Source organism: Ranitomeya variabilis, chromosome 1, assembly GCF_051348905.1.
Source record: "Ranitomeya variabilis isolate aRanVar5 chromosome 1, aRanVar5.hap1, whole genome shotgun sequence".
In the NCBI taxonomy this organism is placed as follows: domain Eukaryota; kingdom Metazoa; phylum Chordata; class Amphibia; order Anura; family Dendrobatidae; genus Ranitomeya; species Ranitomeya variabilis.
Window position 1 is genome coordinate 402,501,155 of NC_135232.1, and position 22,832 is coordinate 402,523,986.

At 48.1% G+C, this 22,832-nt stretch overlaps 1 protein-coding gene across 2 annotated transcripts in view; it reads left to right on the top strand.

Moving 5' to 3' along the window:
* Positions 1-22,832, top strand: part of LOC143804222 (programmed cell death 1 ligand 2-like) — a 169,129-nt gene that overhangs the window by 63,225 nt on the left and 83,072 nt on the right. For both annotated transcript variants that reach the window (XM_077283350.1, XM_077282535.1), the window contains exon 4: positions 6,290-6,565. In XM_077283350.1, coding sequence (XP_077139465.1) covers positions 6,290-6,565 — 276 coding nt within the window. The remainder of the gene's footprint in view (positions 1-6,289; positions 6,566-22,832) is intronic.

Sequence of the window (22,832 nt, forward strand, 5' to 3'; positions counted from 1 at the left end):
TTGTTTGGAGATCGCCTTGGTCTTCATGGTGTTGTTTGGTTAGTGGTACCTCTTACTAGCTTACTTACTTGCAGCCTCTGTGGCCTTTTAGAATAGGTGTGTATATATTGACAGACCAATGGGACACTTAGATTGCACATAGGTGGACTTCTTTTCACTAAACATGTGACTTATGAAGATAATTGCTTGCACCAGAAATTTTTAGGGGCTTCATCACAAAAGGGGTTATGACATATGCACATGCCAATATTCAGTTTTTTGATCCCATAAATTTAATTTATGCCTATATTTTTCTCACTTCACCAATTTAAACTATTTGGTACTGATGCATCATACACAAATCAGATTACAAAAATATTTAACACAGGTTGTAATGTAACAAAATAGGTAAAGAGTCGAGGAGGTGAGTGAATACTTTTGCATGCCACTGTATGTACTTCAATATGGTATCAATAAAAACATCATTTCATCACAGAGAAAACAAGCACTCACACAATTCTATCAACATAACAATAAAAAGGTTAGGGGTCTCAGAATATAGTGACACACACAAAATTATGTTTTTATTTCTCTGAGTGGCCGGTTTGCTCAGTTCCTGTCATCATAAGAGGTCCCCCAACTCCCCACCCCTAGTGTGCACAACATATTCTCGATTGCTCTCACCTCACACAGGTCTGACAGCACTGCAAGAAGATTCCCGAAGGCACAGAAGTGTGTCAGTGATTCTATTATACTTTCCCTCTGATTCTGATTCTCAAAGCTGAGAAAGAATAAACTATTGTTCTAAACGCGTTGTCTGTTACTCACTATTATGCAGGGGCGTAACTACCGCGGTCGCAGCGGTCGCCATTGCGACCGGGCCCCGCAGGTCAGGGGCCCAGGGCCGGCCCCTGACCTGCGGGGCCGGACTGGCCATCGGGCACTAATGGCAAATGCCAGAAGAGCCGGTGCCAGTAGTGGGCCGCCCGCTGCACTGTTCCCCCCCGCCAGTCCCGCCGCCGCATTTAACTATACCGGCGTCTATGACACCGGTATAGTTCAATGCAATGATGGAGGAGAGAGCGTCACCTGACGCTTCCTCTCCCATCATTCCCCGCTCTGCCTCTGACAATACACTGCGGGTGCGCGATGACGTCATATCATCGCGCACCTGCAGTGTCCTGGGCAGACTGCAGCCGCCGGGAGCAGCGCGGGCAAAAGGAAAGGTGAGGTTTTTTTTTTTTCTTTTTAACTGGACTGTGGGGCCATTATCGGGGGGGGGGGGGAGAGATGAGATGTGATGTGGGCTGTGCTCTTTATACCCCTGTGCTGGCTGTGCTCTATATATCCCTGTGCTGGCTGTGCTCTATATACCCCTGTGCTGGCTGTGCTCTATATACCCCTGTGCGGGCTGTGCTCTATATATCCCTGTGCGGGCTGTGCTCTATATATCCCTGTGCGGGCTGTGCTCTATATATCCCTGTGCTGGCTGTGCTCTATATACCCCTGTGCGGGCTGTGCTGTATATACCCCTGTGCATGCTGTGCTGTATATACCCCTGTGCGGGCTGTGCTCTATATACCCCTGTGCGGGCTGTGCTCTATATATCCCTGTGCTGGCTGTGCTCTATATACCCCTGTGCTGGCTGTGCTCTATATACCCCTGTGCGGGCTGTGCTCTATATATCCCTGTGCGGGCTGTGCTCTATATACCCCTGTGCTGGCTGTGCTCTATATACCCCTGTGCGGGCTGTGCTGTATATACCCCTGTGCGGGCTGTGCTGTATATACCCCTGTGCGGGCTGTGCTCTATATACCCCTGTGCGGGCTGTGCTGTATATATCCCTGTGCGGGCTGTGCTCTATATACCCCTGTGCTGGCTGTGCTCTATATACCCCTGTGCGGGCTGTGCTGTATATATCCCTGTGCGGGCTGTGCTCTATATACCCCTGTGCGGGCTGTGCTCTATATATCCCTGTGCGGGCTGTGCTCTATATATCCCTGTGCGGGCTGTGCTCTATATATCCCTGTGCGGGCTGTGCTCTATATACCCCTGTGCGGGCTGTGCTCTATTACCCCTGTGCGGGCTGTGCTCTATATACCCCTGTGCTGGCTGTGCTCTATATACCCCTGTGCGGGCTGTGCTGTATATACCCCTGTGCGGGCTGTGCTCTATATATCCCTGTGCTGGCTGTGCTCTATATACCCCTGTGCGGGCTGTGCTCTATGTATCCCTGTGCGGGCTGTGCTCTATATACCCTTGTGCGGGCTGTCCTCTATATACCCCTGTGCGGGCTGTGCTCTATATACTCCTGTGCGGGCTGTGCTCTATATACCCCTGTGCGGGCTGTGCTCTATATACCCCTGTGCGGGCTGTGCTCTATATACCCATGTGCGGGCTGTGCTCTATATACCCCTGTGCGGGCTGTGCTCTATATACCACTGTGCGGGCTGTGCTGGATATACCACTGTGCGGGCTGTGCTGGATATACCACTGTGCGGGCTGTGCTGGATATACCACTGTGCGGGCTGTGCTGGATATACCACTGTGCGGGCTGTGCTGGATATACCACTGTGCGGGCTGTGCTGGCACCCAACACCATGTCGCAGTGCAGGAGATTCCTGCAACAGTCCGAGGCGTATCTAGGGGAAGGTGGGGGCGTGGGGGGGGCCCCATTTGGAAGTTCACACCGGGGCCCATAACTTTGTAGTTACGCCACTGCTATTATGTGATTTCTACTGACTGGATTTTACTTTTTATTCACAATAAATTTGGAATTTTTTGGAAGCTGGATTTTCACTCCTCATATATGATGCACAGATATTTTATTATCAACTATCCAGAGAAGACAAATAGAAGTAGGCCTTTATGATCAAATTGCTGCAAAGAATCCACTACTGAGGACTGAAACACAAGGACTGGACATTAGATCAGTAGAAATCTGTACTCTGGCCTGATGAATGAATCGCCATGTCTTGCCAAAAAAGTGAGGGAATGGTTTCTACACATGTTGTGCCCACTGTGATGCATGAATGGAAAGGTGTGATGGTGTGGGTTTGCTTTGCTGGAGACACAAATGGTGATTTATTCTAAATTCAAGTCACGTTTATCAAGTATAGCTACTAAGCATTCTGCAACGACCATGCCATACCATCTGGTTTGTATTTAGTGGGACCACTATTTGTTGTTCAAAAAGACAATGATCCAAAACCAACCTTCAGGCTATGTAAGGGCTATGTGACCATAAAGGGATGGAGTGCTGCGACAGATGACATTGCCTCAACAATCACCAACTGCAACCCAATTTAGATGGTTTGTAATGAGTTGCACCACAGAGTGAGGGCCAAGCAGCCAAAATGTACTGAGCATCTCTAGAAACTCCTTCAAGGCTATTGGAAAGCCATTCCAGGTGACGACTAGAACATCAAGTGTGTGTAAAACTGTCATCAGTGTAAAAGGGTGGTACTTAGAGAAATCTGAGGTCTGACACATACTCCAGTTTGATTCCTCACTCCTTGCTTCCATATGTGTGCTTTTGTGGCTTTATTCTGAATTTAAATATCACTCCAATAAGAACAAAGAAAACCATTGCATGAACAGATGTGTCCAAACTTTTACATAGTAATATATACACTCACCGGCCACTTTATTAGGTACACCATGCTAGTAATGGGTTGGACCCCTTTTGCCTTCAGAACTGCCTCAATTCTTCGTGGCATAGATTCAACAAGGTGCTGGAAGCATTCCTCAGAGATTTTGGTCCATATTGACATGATGGCATCACACAGTTGCCGCAGATTTGTCGGCTGCACATCCCAAAGATGCTCCATACAAGGCAGGATGGATCCATGCTTTCATGTTGTTTACGCCAAATTCTGACCCTACCATCCGAATGTCGCAGCAGAAATCGAGACTCATCAGACCAAGCAACGTTTTTCCAATCTTCTACTGTCCAATTTCGATGAGCTTGTGCAAATTGTAGCCTCAGTTTCCTGTTCTTAGCTGAAAGGAGTGGTACCCGGTGTGGTCTTCTGCTGCTGTAGCCCATCTGCATCAAAGTTCGACGCACTGTGCATTCAGAGATGCTCTTAGGCCTACCTTGGTTGTAACGGGTGGCGATTTGAGTCACTGTTGCCTTTCTATCAGCTCGAACCAGTCTGCCCATTCTCCTCTGACCTCTGGCATCAACAAGGCATTTCCGCCCACAGAACTGCCGCTCACTGGATTTTTTTTCTTTTTCGGGCCATTCTCTGTAAACCCTAGAGATGGTTGTGCATGAAAATCCCAGTAGATCAGCAGTTTCTGAAATACTCAGACCAGCCCTTCTGGCACCAACAACCATGCCACGTTCAAAGGCACTCAAATCACCTTTCTTCCCCATACTGATGCTCGGTTTGAACTGCAGGAGATTGTCTTGACCATGTCTACATGCCTAAATGCACTGAGTTGCCGCCATGTGATTGGCTGATTAGAAATTAAGTGTTAACAAGAAGTTGGACAGGTGTACCTAATAAAGTGGCCAGTGAGTGTATATATATATATATATATATATATATATATATATATACATACATACACATACACAGGGTGGTCCAAAAGTAGGGGGACAGTACATAATGACATTTATTTTGATTTATTATTATTATTATTATTATTATTATTATTATTATTTATTTTGAATTTTACTCTGTTAAACCAGAGAGTTATGTGACACAAAATAGTTAATAAATAACATTTCCCACATGTCTACTTTACATCAGCACAATTTTGGAAACAATTTTTTTTTGTTAGGAAGTTATAAGGGTTAAAAATTGACCAGCAATTTCTCGTTTTTACAACAAAATTTACAAAACCATTTTTTTTAGTGACCACCTCACATTTGAAGTCAGTTTGAGGGGTCTATATGACTGAAAATGCCCCAAAGTGACTCCATTCTAAAAACTGCACCCCTCAAGGTGCTCAAAACCACATTCAAGAAGTTTATTAACCCTTCAGGTGTTTCACAGCAGCAGAAGCAACATGGAAGAAAAAAATTAACATTTAACTTTTTAGTCACAAAAATAATGTTTTAGCAACAATTTTTTAATTTTCCCAAGGGTAAAAGGAGAAACTGGACCCCGCAAGTTATTGTACAATTTGTCCTGAGTACGCTGAAACCTCATATGTAGGGGTAAACCACTGTAACCACTGTTTGGGCACACGTTGGAGCTCGGAAGGGAAGTAGTGACGTTTTGGAATGCAGACTTGCCCCTGATGTACCTAAACAGTAGAAAACCCCCATAAGTGACCCCATTTTGGAAACTAGTCCCCCCAAGAAACTTATCTAGATGTGTGATGAGAACTTTGAACCCCAAAAACCATGTTTGATAAATCTCACCCTCCATAACCCTATTACACATACTGTCCACCTACTTTTGGACCACCCTGTATATATGTATACACATTAAAATATCTGGCTACCAAAATTCAAAAGATGGTAGGAAGAAAAGGAGAAAATAATGAAGATTCAGAAATAAAAATTGGCTACAAGGGGGAGGATTTAAAGAGGTTCCCAGGAAGCAGAATATTATTTGGATTGGTTGGAAGTGTTGGGGCCACTGTTTGAATTTGCAATTCTTTTATTGTTTACAATAAAGGGCCACTGTCACCCCCCTCCAGCCGTTATAAACTAAAAGAGCCACCTTGTGCAGCAGTAATGCCGAAAGCGCAGGAAGATTGGAGTGACGGCAGAGGAGCTGGCCAAGCTGGGGAGTGAGGACCCGCCTCCCTGGCTAGAGACAGGAATTGTGGCTAAGTATAAAAACGCTTTATTTGGGGTATACTTGAACCTAAAACTAAAAGAGCCACCTTGTTAGAATGCAGCATTACTGCTGCACAAGGTGGCTCTTTTAGTTTATAACGGCTGGAGGGGGGTGACAGTGTCCCTTTAAGGACATGGATGACTTGATCATTAAAGGTCTGATTATACATTGAAGAGTAGTGATAGGTAGAGAGGACTGGTGCTCAAGAAGGGTTCCACTCCGATTGCCACAATAAAAACCTAATCTATCTACATTTTGGAGTGCCGAGTGCATTTTTTTTTTCAAACACTCATGTTGACATTGATTCATGGTATTTAATTACTACATTTGGAATAGGAGGAATTTTTTTCCCCAAATATAAGGAATTTGGGATTTTGCTTTCCTCTTGATTAGCACAGTAGCGTTATAGGTTGTTTCTGATGGACCTGTGTCTTTTATAACCTTATTAACTCTGTAACTATGTGCATTTACATTAAACATGATTTTTTTTATTATTATTTTCATTACAGCGTCTTACAGTAAAATTGTGGCTTCTTCTCATATATCAGAAGACAACGAATTATCTTTCACATGTGAGTCATTAGGTTATCCTGAGGCAGAGGTATACTGGAAAAAAAATGGAGTCAATGTAAGTTCTCCAGCAAATACTTCACACACTCAGACTCCAGATGGCTTTTATAAAGTCACAAGCACTATCAAAGGCATGAACATGTCTGACTCCTACCATTGTGTATTCTGGAACCAAGCACTTAATGAGAAGACAGAAGCCTCACTGGAACATTCAGGTACTTTCTGGGAATACGTTAATCTACAATAGGAAATGCTAAAGGGCAATTTAATGCATGTAATATAAGATTTCTCATTTCACCAAATATATATTACAGTATTTATATTTCTTTATTTCATTTATATTTCTTATATAGCATTTTCCGTTAAAATCTGTACCGCCATGGGATCAATCCAAGTCCAGACCGGACACAGACTGCACATGGCTGTGTAAGGTTTTTTTTATGTATACGTAAGTGGAGCGCCCCCAGACGCAGGGCCGCGGGGTACTCGGTACCGGGCCTCTCTGTCTCAGTTCTGGGGTTGTCACGGTGGCTAGACCCGGTCTGTGACCCTGCTAAGGGGCGTCCAATGAAAAGTGTAGGTGGTGGTGTGTGGTGCAGGTCGCGGTGAATAACGAGGACACAGGGTTGCAGTCTCTTTACCTCTTTACTGAAGGCTTCAGGGTCCGCAATCCAGAGTACTGTTAACAGGGCTGGCTGAGACCGGCCGGTCCGAAGGCACATCCAGAGTTCCCTTTGCAGGTGGAAATCAGTGTCTACCTTCTAGCGCCTGTGTGTTGTAGTACTTCCCTGCTGAGCACCACGGGATAGTCCTCACAACTGTCGTGTATATTTTCTGGTCTTTCTCTCTTTCTCTCCGTCCCCCAGATGATATGGATGGGACGCACCCGTATGACGGTGTAGGCCTGGAACTATTTTATAGGGACCCTAGGGACGCCCCTCTCCCACAGTTTGCCTCCGTTGTCTTCGTTAGGTGTAATGGTGAGACAGCCAACCTATGGTTAACTGCCCGGCCGTAGTCTAAAGTAATGCGTGGAGTCTCTTACTTTCTCGGCGTTCCGGCCACCGGCTACACGCCTCAGAAGGATGTTGCTGATCTTGGGGCACGACTCCTTCTGGTATTATCTCCTTTTTGCTGTATTTCCGTTCCTCACTTCTCCACAATAAACCTCACTTCTTGTCCTTTCTTAGGAGTCTGCCGCTGTAAGGCACAGGCACAACTCCGTAACAATCTTGTCTCTTTCTAGAACTCTGCCAGGATCCCACCCCTGACAGGTGCTCTCTCTAGCTCTTCCCAGCTACGTTCTCCCTGACTTCCTGTCCAACCCCCAGTTTTACCAGAGCGTGAGGAGTGGCCTACTAGATAGAACCACTCCCCCTGGTGGCCGGAGTGTGAGGTGTAGTGTGTGTGTGTGGGATACCTGGTCAGGTGAACTCCTTTAGTGCAATCAGACGTAACATCACTCCCCTTAGTGGCAGAGCGACATTACTGCAACGACCAGGACTCTGGGGCGCTGCACTCCCCCCCGGTTAAATCCAGTACTCCCGGACTGGGAAAATAAGAACAACAATACATGTTAACAGAAAACACATAAACTTTTGAAATATCACAAACAATTAAACATAACAGTGCTTCCCTTTATGGGAGATGAGGACTCTTGAACGTTGCGAAAGTTTTGGTCATGCACAGTTCATGACTCCCAGTTCAGTGGTTGTAAATTTAAAACAGCAGGGACCCCGGGTAAACAAAGGGGTCCCTTTGAAAGTTTTGGAGCAATTCACTGTCCACTGCTCCGTTGTCCATTTTTAAACTTGTAACAAAGATATTTACACAAACACAATTAGCAACTTTAGTTAATACCTCCAAGTTTTGTAACGAAGGGGAGTCTGATTCCTGGTGCTACGTGTAGACCTCCGTAGTGCGGGGGTTGCTATTGGCCTAGCAGGGCTCGCTATGCTTGCTACCACTGGTGTAGTGCACTGCCTTCTAGCTACGCTTCTAGTGAGTCTGGGCAGCACTGGCATGCTGGATCTCTCAGAGCTGCTGCTACCAACAGTGGGTACGGCAGATTCGCCGATAGCAGAGGGAGACTCTGCCGGTCCGACGTTGGGCATGGCATCGTCCAACGGGGTCTGTGGTGATTGTGGGTCCGGAGGATCTGGCACCACGTCTAGTTCAGGCGGGTTCGGTTGACGAAACGTTAAGACAGGTACCACTATGGCCTGATTTATTTGAGTCCAAGACTGGGGAAAATCACCAAGAACAGTGTGTATCATTTTCTCCTCTTCTACAGGTGGAGAGGCTCTTGGACCTGTTTCCTTCTCCCTCAACTTATCGGGGCATACCTTAAGGTGGTCTCTGGATATTGCTGTTGAGGTTTCCCCTCCATCTTTGCTGATGAGCCAGACTTTAGTATTGTCGAAATCGGACGGCAGGACGGTATATGGTTCCGCTTCCCATTGGTCATCCAGTTTGTGTAGCCTTCTCTTCCGCTTGAGTACCTGTTCACCAGGCGGCAAGGGAATCGCAGGAGCATGCTGGTTGTAGTCCCTTTCCTGTTTTTGCCTGGCCTGAGCGAGACTTCTTTCCATGCATTCCTGTACTTTGCGGTACCTTTGCTGCCTCTCCGTATCCCAATCGACATCCGGCGAGGTAACTTCGGGGGTTAGAACCCCCATGTCCAGATCAACGGGCAACTTACTAGACCTTCCTCGCATCAGGTACGCCGGAGTGCAGTTGGTAGAATTCACTGGGATGTGGTTGTACATGTCTACCAGGTCGGGCAACTTTGTTGGCCACAAGTTCCGTTCGTTACAGGCAAGGTCTTCAATAAGTCGATCACCACTTGGTTCATCTTTTCACACATCCCGTTGGTTTGTGGGTGGTACGGTGTGGTTCTGATCTTCTTACACCCGTACAGATTGCAGAACTCCTGGAATACCTCCGCCTCAAACGCTGGCCCCTGATTGGTCCGTACCTTCTCCGGGTACCCATGGGGCCTACAGAAGTACTGCTGGAAGGTTTTGGCGGCCGTCCTGGCCGTTAGGTCCTTGACAGGTACAACCACCAGGAACCTGGAGTAATGATCCACAATGGTGAGAGCATAGACATAGCCCGACCGGCTAGGCGTCAGCTTCACGTGGTCTAGCGCGACCAATTCTAGCGGCCGTTTGGTGATGATGGGCTGCAAAGGAGCTCGTTGGCTGTCACGGTCCTTCCTGCGCAGGCTGCACGGGCCACACTCCCGACACCACTTCTCGATGGCTCTTTTCATGCCAATCCAATAGAATCTCCCTCGGAGTAGTCTCTCCAACTTCCTCCACCCGAAGTGTCCAGCCCCATCGTGGTACACTCCCAGAACCATTGGCGCATCTTGCCTGGGAACCACTATCTGCCACACCAATTCATGAGTTCGGGGGTCAATACTTCTTCAGCACAGCTTACCATCGTGAATAAACAGTTTGCTTCTCCCCTTCCACAGCTGTTGGGTTTCTTGTGGATCATCCGGGCCGGGATGCAAACCTGCCTGCGTCAGGAGCTCTTTCACCCGACGGACCGCAGGGTCACCATCCTGGGTCTCTGCCCACCCGTGGTGGGGCAGGGGATTCAGTGTGGCATCCTGGTTGTTTCTGTGCCTGTTCTTCACATGATGGGAGCACTGAGTGGCTTTGGGGCAATGGAAAGTGGGCAGCTCTACTTCTTCAAGTGCCTCCGGGTCCTCCCCCGTTTCTGGCAAATTGGGCATCCGGGACAAAGCATCAGCATTCGCATTCTTGCGTCCTGCCTGGTACTTGATGGTGAAGTCGTAATTGGACAGCCGGGCCATCCACCGCTGTTCCAAGGCCCCGAGTTTGGCGGTGTCCAAGTGTGTTAGTGGATTGTTATCCGTGAAGACAGTGAATTTCGCTGAAGCCAGGTAGTGCTTGAACCTCTCCGTCACTGCCCAAACGATGGCGAGGAATTCCAGCTTGAAGGAACTGTAGTTATCAGGGTTCCTTTCCGTGGGACGAAGTTTCCTGCTGGCGTAAGCGATTACCCTCTCCTTGCCTTTCTGGATCTGGGACAACACAGCTCTCAGTCCTACATTGCTGGCATCTGTATACAGCAGAAACGGTTGATCATATTCAGGGTAGGCCAGTACCTCTTCTCCCGTCAGCGCCATCTTCAAGCAAGTGAATGATCCCTCCAGTCCTTCGTTCCAATCAAATGGGGTATTCTTCCCCTTGGTCTTCTTGGAGTGGTCCACCAATAGATCTTGCAATGGCACGGCCTTCTTGGTGAAGTCCTTGATGAACCTCCTGTAATAGCCTACCAACCCGAGGAACTGCCGGACTTCATGGAGGTTGCTGGGTTTCGGCCAGTCCTTAATCACTGTAACCTTGTCGGGGTCTGGGGCCACTCCTTCGGCACTCACCACATGGCCTAGATACTGTACTTTGGGTTTCAGCAGGTGACATTTGGATGGTTTCACCTTTAAGCCAAAGTTGGACAGGGCTTCAAACACCTCGGCCAGGTGCTTCAGATGGTCTTCATAGGTCTTAGAGAAGACAATGACATCGTCCAGATACAGCAGTACAGTTTCAAAGTTCTTGTGCCCCAGACAGCACTCCATCATCCTCTGGAACGTCCCCGGAGCGTTGCACAATCCGAAGGGCATGTAGTTGAATTCACAGAGACCCATCGGCGTCGTGAAGGCCGTCTTCTCCTTGTCTGCCTCCGCCACGGGAAGCTGCCAGTACCCACTGGTGAGATCCAAGGTAGAGAAATAGTTAGCAGATTTTAAAGCGGCCAGGGACTCCTCTATCCTGGGTAGTGGGTATGCATCTTTATGTGTAATGCGATTTAACTGCCTATAATCCACACACATTCTCATTGTGCCATCTTTCTTCTTAACAAGGACTAATGGAGCTGCCCAGGGGCTACAACTGTCCCTCACTACCCCAGCCTCCTTCATCTCTCGCAACATGTCCTTGGCACACTGATAATGAGCTGGGGGTACAGGACAGTATCTCTCTTTTATGGGTCGGTGATCCCCTGTGGGGATATGATGTTGGATCCCTTTTACCTGTCCAAAATCTAGGGTGTGTTTGCTAAAGACCCGCTCGTACTCATGAACCACCCTGTAGGCCCCCTGTTTCTGGTGAGGTGGGGTAGAGTCAGTGCCCACGTGTAATTCCCGACACCAATCCTTCGGTTGCCCTACAGAACCGTTGTTCTCCGCCGGATTGGACGGGGCCCAGGTGCCTGTATCACACTACTATTAACAGTAAACAGTTTGGCAAGTGTGGCATATTTGGCTAGCTGGACTTCTTCCTCCCCGCAATTGAGAACACGTACCGGCACCCTCCCCTTGCGGATGTCAACCACCCCTCTGGCTGTCAGGAGGGTAGGCCTGTTATCCGAATATACGGGTTCTACCCGGGCCTGATAGTCTTTACCCCTGAGGCCTATGGCTGCCCGACACCATATCAACATTTCACTCCTGGGGGGTATCGCAATGGGGTTTGAATCACTCACTGTGACACGACCAATTTCACCACCAGTCAGCTCCACCTGCTGTCTTTGCATCAAGGCCCTGATTTCCCTTTGCAGGGCACGTTGTTCACTGTAGCCAGCTGTTTCTGCTACCTGTTGTAATAGGACAATAACTTCTGCAAGACAATTTTCTATAACATTAGTACCAATGGTCATCATGGGATTACATTCACGGCGGTCAATATCAACAATTACAATCCCTTGGGCCTTCAATTCTACCCGCCCCACTTTGATGGTGACCTCTTTATACCCCACTTGTGGCAATGGCTGACCATTACTGGCTATTATGGTGAAATCGTCATCGGGGCCATGAGTAATATCGGTGTCCTCCCAATACCGTTTATAAAGCACGTAAGGCATAGTCGTCACCTGAGAACCGGTGTCCAGCAAAGCGTTCATGGGGATACCGTCAATCACAATAGGAAGAACTGGTCACCCTCCAATGTATTTGGCTCTGCAATGCTGCGGGCCTGATCGTCCTACTCCTGGGGGTTGGCCCTCTGCCCCAGGGGTTGCTCGTTTAAATGACAGTACCTTGCAAGGTGGCCCACCTGATGACAGCGGCGGCAGATAGGTCGTCCGTCCCGATGGAAGCGATCGTCGTCCCTGCCTCTGGTTGGCGGTGTCCTCCTCTGTCGCATCCAGGGAACATCCTCTGGTCTGGAGGCCAGCTGGATCTTCTCCTTGGGGGCCTCCTGTAGGGACTGCACGGTCCGGGCTAGGGCAGCAACGCTCTTGGTCAGCTCCTGCATCTGGAGGCGTAGTCCTGCAGGGGAATCGTCCTCTAGAATTTGGGCATCGGCCTCGGCGGCGACTGGGGCATCCGACGCCACCTCCTGGTGGTATGTGAGAGCTTGACGCCTGAGAGGCACTGCACGGCTGGGTTCTCGCTCTTGTAGCGCCTGGATGGCTTTATCCTTGAATTGCGCAAAAGTCACGTCTGGATTCTGCATGGCCAGGAAGTGCAGTTGACCCCTTTGGTGGCTGCACAGGAGCCTCTCAATGAACCGCTCTTTCAGGAGTTTATCTTCATCTTGCATGCTGCCGGGGTCACTCTGCTTGATGGCCCGCAGCGCCTCCTGGAGGTTAAGGGCATAGTTACGTAAGCTATCCTGCGGCCTCCGTTTGCACCCATAGAAAGTCAAGTTAATTTCCGTAGCGGTGCGGGTGTCAAAGGTGGCTTTAAGCTTTGCAAAGACCTGCTGTGCAGTTCCCTTATCCGCGGCAGGCCAGGACTTCACTTCTCTCAGAGCCGCCCCAAAGAGTTGGCCTGTTATCATATGAAGTTTCTGAGGCTCCGTCAAGGGATAGAACTCGAGCAGGCTGCAGATCCACTCTTTAAAGTCAGTTAATGTATGTGACTCTCCAGAGTATCGCGGGAGCCAGGCTGCTCCAGGTAGGTACGGCATGGAGAAGGGCATTATGGCTGTTGTAGCCGCAGCAGCCTCCGGCTGGTGGATAGGGGCGGCGAGCTCTGCGGCAGCCGGCTGTGGTACAAGGCCTGCGGCGGTGTCTAATGCGAGGCCCGAAGGTGCCTCTGGGTCTACGGCTGCGACCGCCGCCTCTTTTCCCCCCGACTCAGACATGGCCGCTCCTTCCCCCTGCTAACCTGCTGGTGTTGGTGTTCTTCTGCCGGGATCATCGCTTTACCGCGTCTTCTGGTTCCGCGCTCTTTGACTGGCTCCGCCCACGAAGCTCTAGCTCCTCCCTTCGTGCGCAGCGATGGCGGATTTTGGCGGCAAATAGCAACACGCAGTCTTTGCAATAAATCACAGTTCAAGCACAATTCAGACACAGTCCCAAGGCACACATGACCTGATTCTTCAGGCTTGAGTACATCCTGTTCGTGACGCCAAGTTTGGAGCGCCCCGGGGCCACGGGGCCCCGGGGTACCGGGCCTCTCTGTCTCAGTTCTGGGGTTGTCACGGTGGCTAGACCCGGTCCGTGACCCTGCTAAGGGGCGTCCAATGAAAGGTGTAGGTGGTGGTGCGTGGTGCAGGTCGCGGTGAATAACGAGGACACAGGGTTGCAGTCTCTTTACCTCTTTACTGAAGGCTTCAGGGTCCGCAATCCAGAGTACTGTTAACAGGGCTGGCTGAGACTGGCCGGTCCAAAGGCACATCCAGAGTTCCCTTTGCAGGTGGAAATCAGTGTCTACCTTCTAGTGCCTGTGTGTTGTAGTACTTCCCTGCTGAGCACCACGGGATAGTCCTCACAACTGTCGTGTATATTTCTGGTCTTTCTCTCTCTCTCCGTCCCCCAGATGATATGGATGGGACGCACCCGTATGACGGGGTAGGCCTGGAGCTATATTATAGGGACCCTAGGGACGCCCCTCTCCCACAGTTTGCCTCCATTGTCTTCGTTAGGTGTAATGGTGAGACAGCCAACCTATGGTTAACTGCCCGGCCGTAGTCTAAAGTAAGCGTGGAGTCTCTTACTTTCTCGGCGTTCCGGCCACTGGCTACGCGCCTCAGAAGGATGTTGCTGATCTTGGGGCACGACTCCTTCTGGTATTATCTCCTTTTTGCTGTATTTCCGTTCCTCACTTCTCCACAATAAACCTCGCTTCTTGTCCTTTCTTAGGAGTCTGCCGCTTTAAGGCACAGGCACAACTCCGTAAAGATCTTGTCTCTTTCTAGAACTCTGCCAGGATCCCACCCCTGGCAGGTCCTCTCTCTAGCTCTTCCCAGCTACGTTCTCCCTGACTTCCTGTCCAACCCCCAGTTTTACCAGAGCGTGAGGAGTGGCCTACTAGATAGAACCACCCCCTGGTGGCCGGAGTGTGAGGTGTAGTGTGTGTGTGTGATACCTGGTCAGGTGAACTCCTTTAGTGAAATCAGACGTAACATCACTCCCCTTAGTGGCAGAGCGACATTACTGCAACGACCAGGACTCTGAGGCGCTGCATAAGGGAACACGATATATAAAAGAACAACAAAATAAATTAATATCTTCTTGTCTAGGTGAATAGCTATGCCTAATTTCTAGAGACATATATACGATTCCTTCTAGCATTGTTATTGAAAGACCAAAGAGAAAAAAACATTGCAGCTGGGAAGGGGTCAAAAACAACTTATTTGTAGGCAGATGATTTATACAGTAAATGTGGTCTTTTTTTGACCATCACATGGTTTAGCTTTTTTTCAGCTGTGCACGATGAGACCTTTTCTTAATTACTGAAATGGTGCTTAAAGGTAACCTGTCACCAAATAAAATGCTATTAACCTGCAGATATGGGGTTAGTCTGCAGATGAACTTTATTCTCCCCTGCAATGTTCGGGTTTCAGTCATAGGGGCGTCAGCTGTAACCGTCCCCCTGACCCTGACTGACAGATGACCCAATGCAGAATCAGTGTTAACAAGGGCAGAGGGTCTGGTTACAGAACCTGCGCCAGCACCGCCCCGTGTCGGAAACCTGAGCGCTGCTGGGGAGAATAAAGTTAATTTATCCCCACAGTGTTCGGGTAAGTGCCCAGGCAGGTTAGTAACGCTATTAACCTGCAGATTAACCCCATACCTGCAGGTTAGTAGCGTTTTTTTCTGCTGGTTCCTTTTAAAAAATATTGTTCTTTGAAAGGCCATCCATAGCTGCTGCATAATTGCTCTGTTTTATACTGAAATGTTTTTAAAGCTGGCATTAGTCCTTGCCAATTGTTTCACCTTGTTTCGGTTTAATTTTGTATAGTGACTGCTTCTTGTCCTTTAGTGGCATTGCTAGCTAGCTTGTGAAGAAATATTATAACAATTATTGTTGAGCTTTTGATTTAGTTTTTTTAGTTGCTGTGAATAAAAAGAACCTGTAGAAACCATGCACCCACCTTAGAAACTCAGCATAGCAATAACTGTAAAAAGCCCTTTTTCTTAGAATACCTGAGTTATCACATTTTCACTTAGTTCTGATGTTAAAAGAATACCCGATTTGTCACATTTTCACTTACTTCTGATGTTAAAAAGCTCTCCTTAAAGGGACTCTGTCACCTGAATTTGGCGGGCCCTGTTCACCGTCCGATGGGCGGTGTTTTCTGTTCTTTTATTCACCCCTTCTTTTCCCGCTGGCCGCAATATTGTCTTGAATGTGATTAGGTTTCCTCCGTAGTACACGCGTGCGCAAAGCAATCTTGCCTTGCGCACGCGCAGTATGCTTTGCCCAACTGCGGGCAAAGCCGAAAAGCATTAGTGCGCATGCGCCGGCGCACTATGTCCCGGAACACAGCTAAATACTTCCGGGACATAGTGCGCTGGCGCAAGGCATGATTGCATTGCGCACGCGTGTACTACAGAGGAAACCTAATCACATTCAAGACAATATTGCAGCCAGCAGGAAAGGAAGGGGTGAATAAAGGAACAGAAAACACCGCCCATCGGACCGTAAACATGGCCCGCCAAATTCAGGTGACAAAGTGAGTGTTGTGCAAGAATTAAAGGGACTCTAAATAAGAGGCGAAAAATTACTTCAGCTTAACCCTTAGTGACGTAGTCTATTTTAACTTTAATGACCCAGCCAAAGTTTCACTTTTTGTGCTTCAACGGATCCACTGATTGATTTTTTTCCGTGACATATTCATTATACCAGTAATATTAGTTCAATATGACTTGTGTTTATCGGAAATTTGCTGAAAATTTTGAAAATGTCACAAATTTCATACTTTTAATTCTTATGCCCTCAAAACAGATAGTTATATTAGTTCAATATGACTTGCGTTTATTGGAAATTTGCTGAAAATTTTGAAAATGTCACAATTTTCATACTTTTAACTCTTTATGCCCTTAAAACAGAGAGCTATGTCACACAAAATAGTTAAAAAATAACATTTATTACATGTCTACTTTACATCTGCATCATTTTTGAAGCATATATATTTTTTGTTAGGAATTTAGTAGTGAAAAGTTGATCAACAGACTCATTTTTTCCAACAAAATTTATAAAACCATTTTTTTAGGGCCCACATCACATTTGAAGTGACGTTGGGCAGCCTATATGAAAGAAAATGCCCAAAAGTTACACTATTCTAACAACTTCACTCTTCATGATCCTCAAAACCACATTCAAGAAGATTATTAACGCTTTAGGTGCTTCACAGGAACTAAAGCAATGTTGAAGGAACAAATTAACATTTTACTTTTTTCACAAAAATGTTACTTTAGCCCCAATGTTTTTATTTTCACAAGGGTAATAGGATAAAAGGGTCCCCAAAATTTGTAGTGCAATTGTAGAAGAGAGAACCAGGCTGCAAGTGCTGCTGAATCACCGGGTCCGGAACTGCCGAGGCCATGCCTCCCGTTGCAGGGATGAAGGAAATTGAGGATGGAGCAGACCCATGACCTGCAGAGAGGGGACGTCGTGAGTCAGGATAGTATAAGGAGGTTTGCGAGTGGGGCTTCCCGCCAGAGGGCTGAGCGAGTGAGGACCTGCGGCATGCCGCAAGCAGCAATAGGCCGCTTGGCAGTGATAAGGGTCGGGGGCAGTAAGGACCTTCAGTAGCGTCGCCGAGCATGCAGGTCGGAGCACGCCAAGCGGGAATTTGTTGGGAAAGACTACCGACCGCAGAGCACAGAGAGACGTGCGCAGAGCATTGCGGTGTGGACATCTAGGTACCAGCGGGTGTGCTGAGAGTCGGGTGCCAAGTGCAGCATTACGGTGTGGGCATCCAGGTATTGGCGGGTGCACAGGAAAGCACACGCCGAGAAGAGACTTGTGCAGAGCTTCACTTTTCTGCAGTTCAATGGGCTAGCGACTCAGGGGGCAAAACAATTGACCACCCGCTGCCGCCAGAAGCAGGACCGTGTGTTAGGCGGGGAAGCCTGAGGTCGCAGCACTGGCCTTCGCCAGCATCCCATCACCCATCGGACTGCAAGCGGAAAAAAGACAGCTGAGCCAAGATAAGTTGAATCTGATAAAAAGACTGCTGAGTAGTGTTGAGCATTCCGATACTGCAAATATCGGGTATCGGCTGATATTTGCTGTATCGGAATTCCGATACCGAGTTCCGATATTTTTGCGATATCGGAAATCGGAATCGGAAGTGTGCGGTGCATATGGTTCCCAGGGTCTGGAGGAGAGGAGACTCTCCTTCAGGACCTGGGATCCATATTTATGTAAAAAATAAATAATAAAAATAAAAAATATTGATATACTCACCCCTCCGGCGGCCCCTGCTCTTAGCAGTGCCTCAGTTACTAAGAATGCAGGGAGTGAAGGACCTTTGATGACGTCGCGGCTTGTGATTGGTCGCGTGAGCGGTCACATGAGCGGTCACGCGACCAATCACAAGCCGCGACGTCATCGAAGGTCCTTAACTCTGCATTCTTAAGAACAGAGGCACCGCTAAGAGCAGGGGCCGCTGGAGGGGTGAGTATATCAATATCTTTTATTTTTATTATTTATTTTATACATGAATATGGATCCCAGGGCCTGAAGGAGAGTTTCCTCTCCTTCAGACCCTGGGAACCATTCCGATATTTTGTGTCCCATTGATATGCATTGGTATCGGGTATCGGCGATATCTGATATTTTTTGGATATCATCCGATATTTTTTGGATATCGGCCGATCCAATCCGATACCTTTGCATATCGGAAGGTATCGCACAACACTACTGCTGAGTTAAATCACCATTAGGGTATGTGCACACGTCAGGATTTCTTGCAGAAATTTCCTGAAGAAAACCGGAAATTTTCTGCAAGAAATCCGCATTTTTTTTTGCGTTTTTTTCCCGTTTTTTTTAGCATTTTGCAAGCGAAATTAGCTTGCAGAATGCTAAAGTTTTCCAAGCGATCGCTTGGAAAACTGACTGACAGGTTGGTCACACTTGTCAAACATACTGTTTGACAAGTGTGACCAACTTTTTACTATAGATGCTGCTTATGCAGCATCAATAGTAAAAATATATCATGTTAAAAATAATTTTAAAAAAAAAATGGTTATACTCACCCTCTGCAGACAGCCGATCTCCTCAGCGGCGTCCGTTCCAATAGATGGTGTGGTGCAGGACCTTCGATGACGTCGCGGTCACGTGACAGCGACGTCATCGCGGTCATGTGACCGCGACGTCATTGCAGGTCCTTCACCACACCATCTATAGGAACAGAAGCGGCAGCATGCACCGCTGAGAGGCGGGAAGACTGCGGGGGCCATCGAAGGTAAGTATATGACTATTTTTTATTTTAATTCTTTTTTTTTTACCAATTATACGGTGCCCAGTCCGTGGAGGAGAGTCTCCTCTCCTCCACCCTGGGTACCAACCGCACATGATCTGCTTACTTCCCGCATGGTGGGCACAGCCACGTGCGGAAAGTAAGCAGATCAATGCATTCCTAGGTGTGCGGAATCCCCGCAATTCCACAAATTTAATGAACATGTTGCTTTTTTTTCCGCGATGCGATTTTTTCGCGGAAAAAAATGCAACATTTGCACAAGAAATGCGGAATACACTTCAAATAATGGGAGGCATATGTAAGCGTTTTTTTCGCGTTTTTATCACGTTTTTATAGCGAAAAAACGCGAAAAAAAACGCGAAAAATACTGAACGTGTGCACATGGCCTCACAATGTTTAAGCTGTTTTTCCCCTCTCCCTGTTATCTCACTGGTGTGTCCCTGCAAGGAGTTCATTACTGGTGACTAAGTAAACAATAGTTAACCCTTGCTCCGCGCCTCTGTGTTACTGCATCCTTTTACCTGCTTTACATTTAACGTAGTAGGCAGGGTGCAGTCCTCGGACACAGATGCTGCAGACCAGTTCAATATGAGCACTCCGAGGTTCGGCTTGCCGTTGGGGGCGATCCTTAGTAATCTCCCAAAGTTCACTGGGAGCAACATGATATTGTGGGACTAGACTGAAAGGGTTAAGGGCATGCTGTGGATGCACCCCATGGCCCCTGCGCTGCAGGCAGAGATACTGTTAATGACCCTAGATGGCGAGGCCTGGTATTCCGTTATGTTTCACCCACCACATGAGCAGGATAGGCTTGATAAGGTGGTGCAGATCCTGGAAGAGATGCATGGGGACCCCACTGATTTTGGGGAGCTGCAGTTGCATTTGTTTGGCCATGTTCAGTGAGAAGGGGTGACGGTGACGCAGTATATCAATTCGTTTTCATTGCTAAGAGGGAAGATGTGGGGACTATGGGAGTGGGACCCCCTGATAGGATCTTGAGAGACCAGTTTGTGTCAGGTCTTAGGGATGCGACGCTTAAGCAGGCTTTGTGAGAACGCTTGTGCACTAACCCACATATGACCTTCTTAGAAGTGTAGGCGGAGGCACGCATGCGAGAGCAGGAACGGGGTGGCGGCCCTAGCAGGGATGGTCCGGAGCAATTAAGTATCTACCCTGCCGGTAGCAGAGCCGTAGTGGGCCTGCAAATTACGGCAGGAAATGCGAGAAATCAGTGCAGAAATATGGAGCCTAAAAGAAGCCCTTTCTGCTACCTTGGAATCCAATCCCATACCCCGGGGTAATTTACGGCAGGAGATAATAGAAATTAGAGGAGTAAGAAAAACTCCAGCAGCAACCCCAGAATCTAACCCTATTCCTGGGATGAGGAACGATTGCAGAGAGGGTATGCTTTTCCCGGCAGACAGCGATATAGATAGGTATGCTTTTGCCTAGCAGACAGTCTCTGAAGTGAGTGTTGGACTTATGGAAAAATGGGACACATGTCAAGGTGTTGCCCTACACGAGGCAGCCAACGACAAAGATTCACCTACTCCCCCATTGGTCATGCCCACTGGAGAGAATGCTGCACCTGGAGGAGACGATCCTTGGACAGAAAAGCCCGCCCCCGAGGAGCAGAGTGGAGGGAGAAGGTTCAGCCCTTTGCAGAGTGACCATAGAGGATGGACGGAGACCTGGAAGGAATGGTAAGGTAAGCAGAGGGGAGGCTCACCCAGAGCAAGGCAGAGCCATGGCGCCGGACACTGAGAAGTGAGGGAGAAGGCGTCGTTTGCCTGCTGTGTGATGTCTGCATTACTCAGGAGCATGGAAGTGAATAGGGTGTAGCCGATGTGCACCAAGGAAGTTGAAGATGACTGCAGCCCCAGTGAAGCTGCGGAGGTACGGCTGACACCTAGTGCGCAGTCAGATGACTTAGTGGAGAAGGACATTGAATACCATGGAGGAGAGCCAGATATCGAAATTCTGCATGAGGTACCTGAAGTTCCAAATACTCCTTGTCACGTTTCCACCCCTCAGGGTGTCTGGGATGCAGTTACTAACAGCTCGGCCATCCAATCTGGTACAGGGGCATGCTGAAGCTGTCAGTACTTTGATTGAGAGCATGAACATCTAGTCTAAATCAGGGGCATGCTGAGCTGTCGGTGTGTTTATTGACAGCTCGACTAGCCAATCTGTGACTGGGAGGCGGCGGCTGTCACAGGTGTTCACTATCCCAGGTAATTGTCATGCCTACTTAACTGAGCAGCTTCTCCCAGACCACTGCCAGACATACATTCATCTTGTGAGGTTTCTGCTTTGTGCTCTCCTGTGCCTTGTGTTCTACATGTTTGATCTGTTGCCTGACCTTGGACTTTGTTTTAACCATCCACCTGTTTAACCCCTTCAGCTCTGATCCATTATCATCCTGGTACTCTGACCATGGAACCTTACCTGACTATGTCTTTGCCTCTTCCTTCTGTTTATGACGTACCCTCTTGGCTTCTGACCTTGGAACGTTACCTGACAATGCTTTTATCTCTTTCTTCTGTTTATGATGTACCGTCCTGGCTTCTGACCTTGGACTCCCTGACCACTCTGACTCACGGCTTAGCAGTGAGAAGTGACTAGCGTCATTTTACATCTGGCCCCTACGTTTTTCTTTTTCTCCAGCATGGATCCTGTTCACATGTTTTGTGACCAGGTGGCGAATTTGATGCCGATGGCTCAGGATCTGGCGAAGGATTGCCAGAGTCTAGAGTCATCGCAATATCAGTTGCAGGGTCAGATAAGTAACTTGATGAAGACCTCCCATAGCCCCCCACTGCCGGCAGTGGCTGTGACATCAGTACCCTCTAATGTACAGTTGGTCTCTCCTGACCTGGTCATATCCCTCCCTGATAAATTTTTGGGAGAGAAAGACCAGTTTAGGATATTCAGGGAGAGCTGTTATTTTTTACCCAGCGCCCCCGGTCGTCAGGGGGAGGAGTTCCAATGGGTGGGAATAATCATGTCCCTACTGTGAGGGGGTCCTCAGACCTGGGCATTTTCTTTGTCCCCACAAGCCCCAGAACGGTTTTCTGTTGATACTTTTTTTGACAGTTTAGGTCTGATCTATGGTGAATCCGACAGAATCCAGGTCGCTGAGGCTAAGATCATGAACCTGGCACAGGGGGGGGGGGGGTCGCACAGCTGAGGTCTACTGTACTGAGTTCCGGCAGTGGTCCACTGAAGTTCTATGGAATGATGCAGCTCTCAGGTGCCAGTTCCAAAGAGGCCTTTCCGAGACACTCAAGGATGCTCTGGTCCTCCATGACGCCCCTTGTTATTTGATGGAGGCCATGACTCGGGCCATACGAATGCACCGCACAATCCGTGAGAGATATGGTGAACAGCAGGCCACATGTTATACTTCCCCGGAGCAGGTCCATTTACCCAAGGTTAGAGTTGCCAGTCTTTGTGTTGTGGAAAGAAGACGGAGATAAGATCTCGGACACTGTCTATACTGTGGCCTCTCTGGACATTTTCTTAAGAATTGCCCAACATGTCCTCAAACCACCAAACCATCGGGAGAACATCTGAGTCTGGGTGATGACCGAGGAGGTCACCCAGACTCCCAGGTACCTTTTTCTTCCTCTGACAAAGTACTAATAAATACAATGATTTCCTTCAAGAACCAGGTGTTATCAACATTGGCGTTCATTGACTGTGGGTCAGCTGCTAACTTTATTGATTCGGGACTGGTTCTGAAGTTAGGGTTAGGGACAGTTAGTTTAGAAAGACCCATTCAAATCAT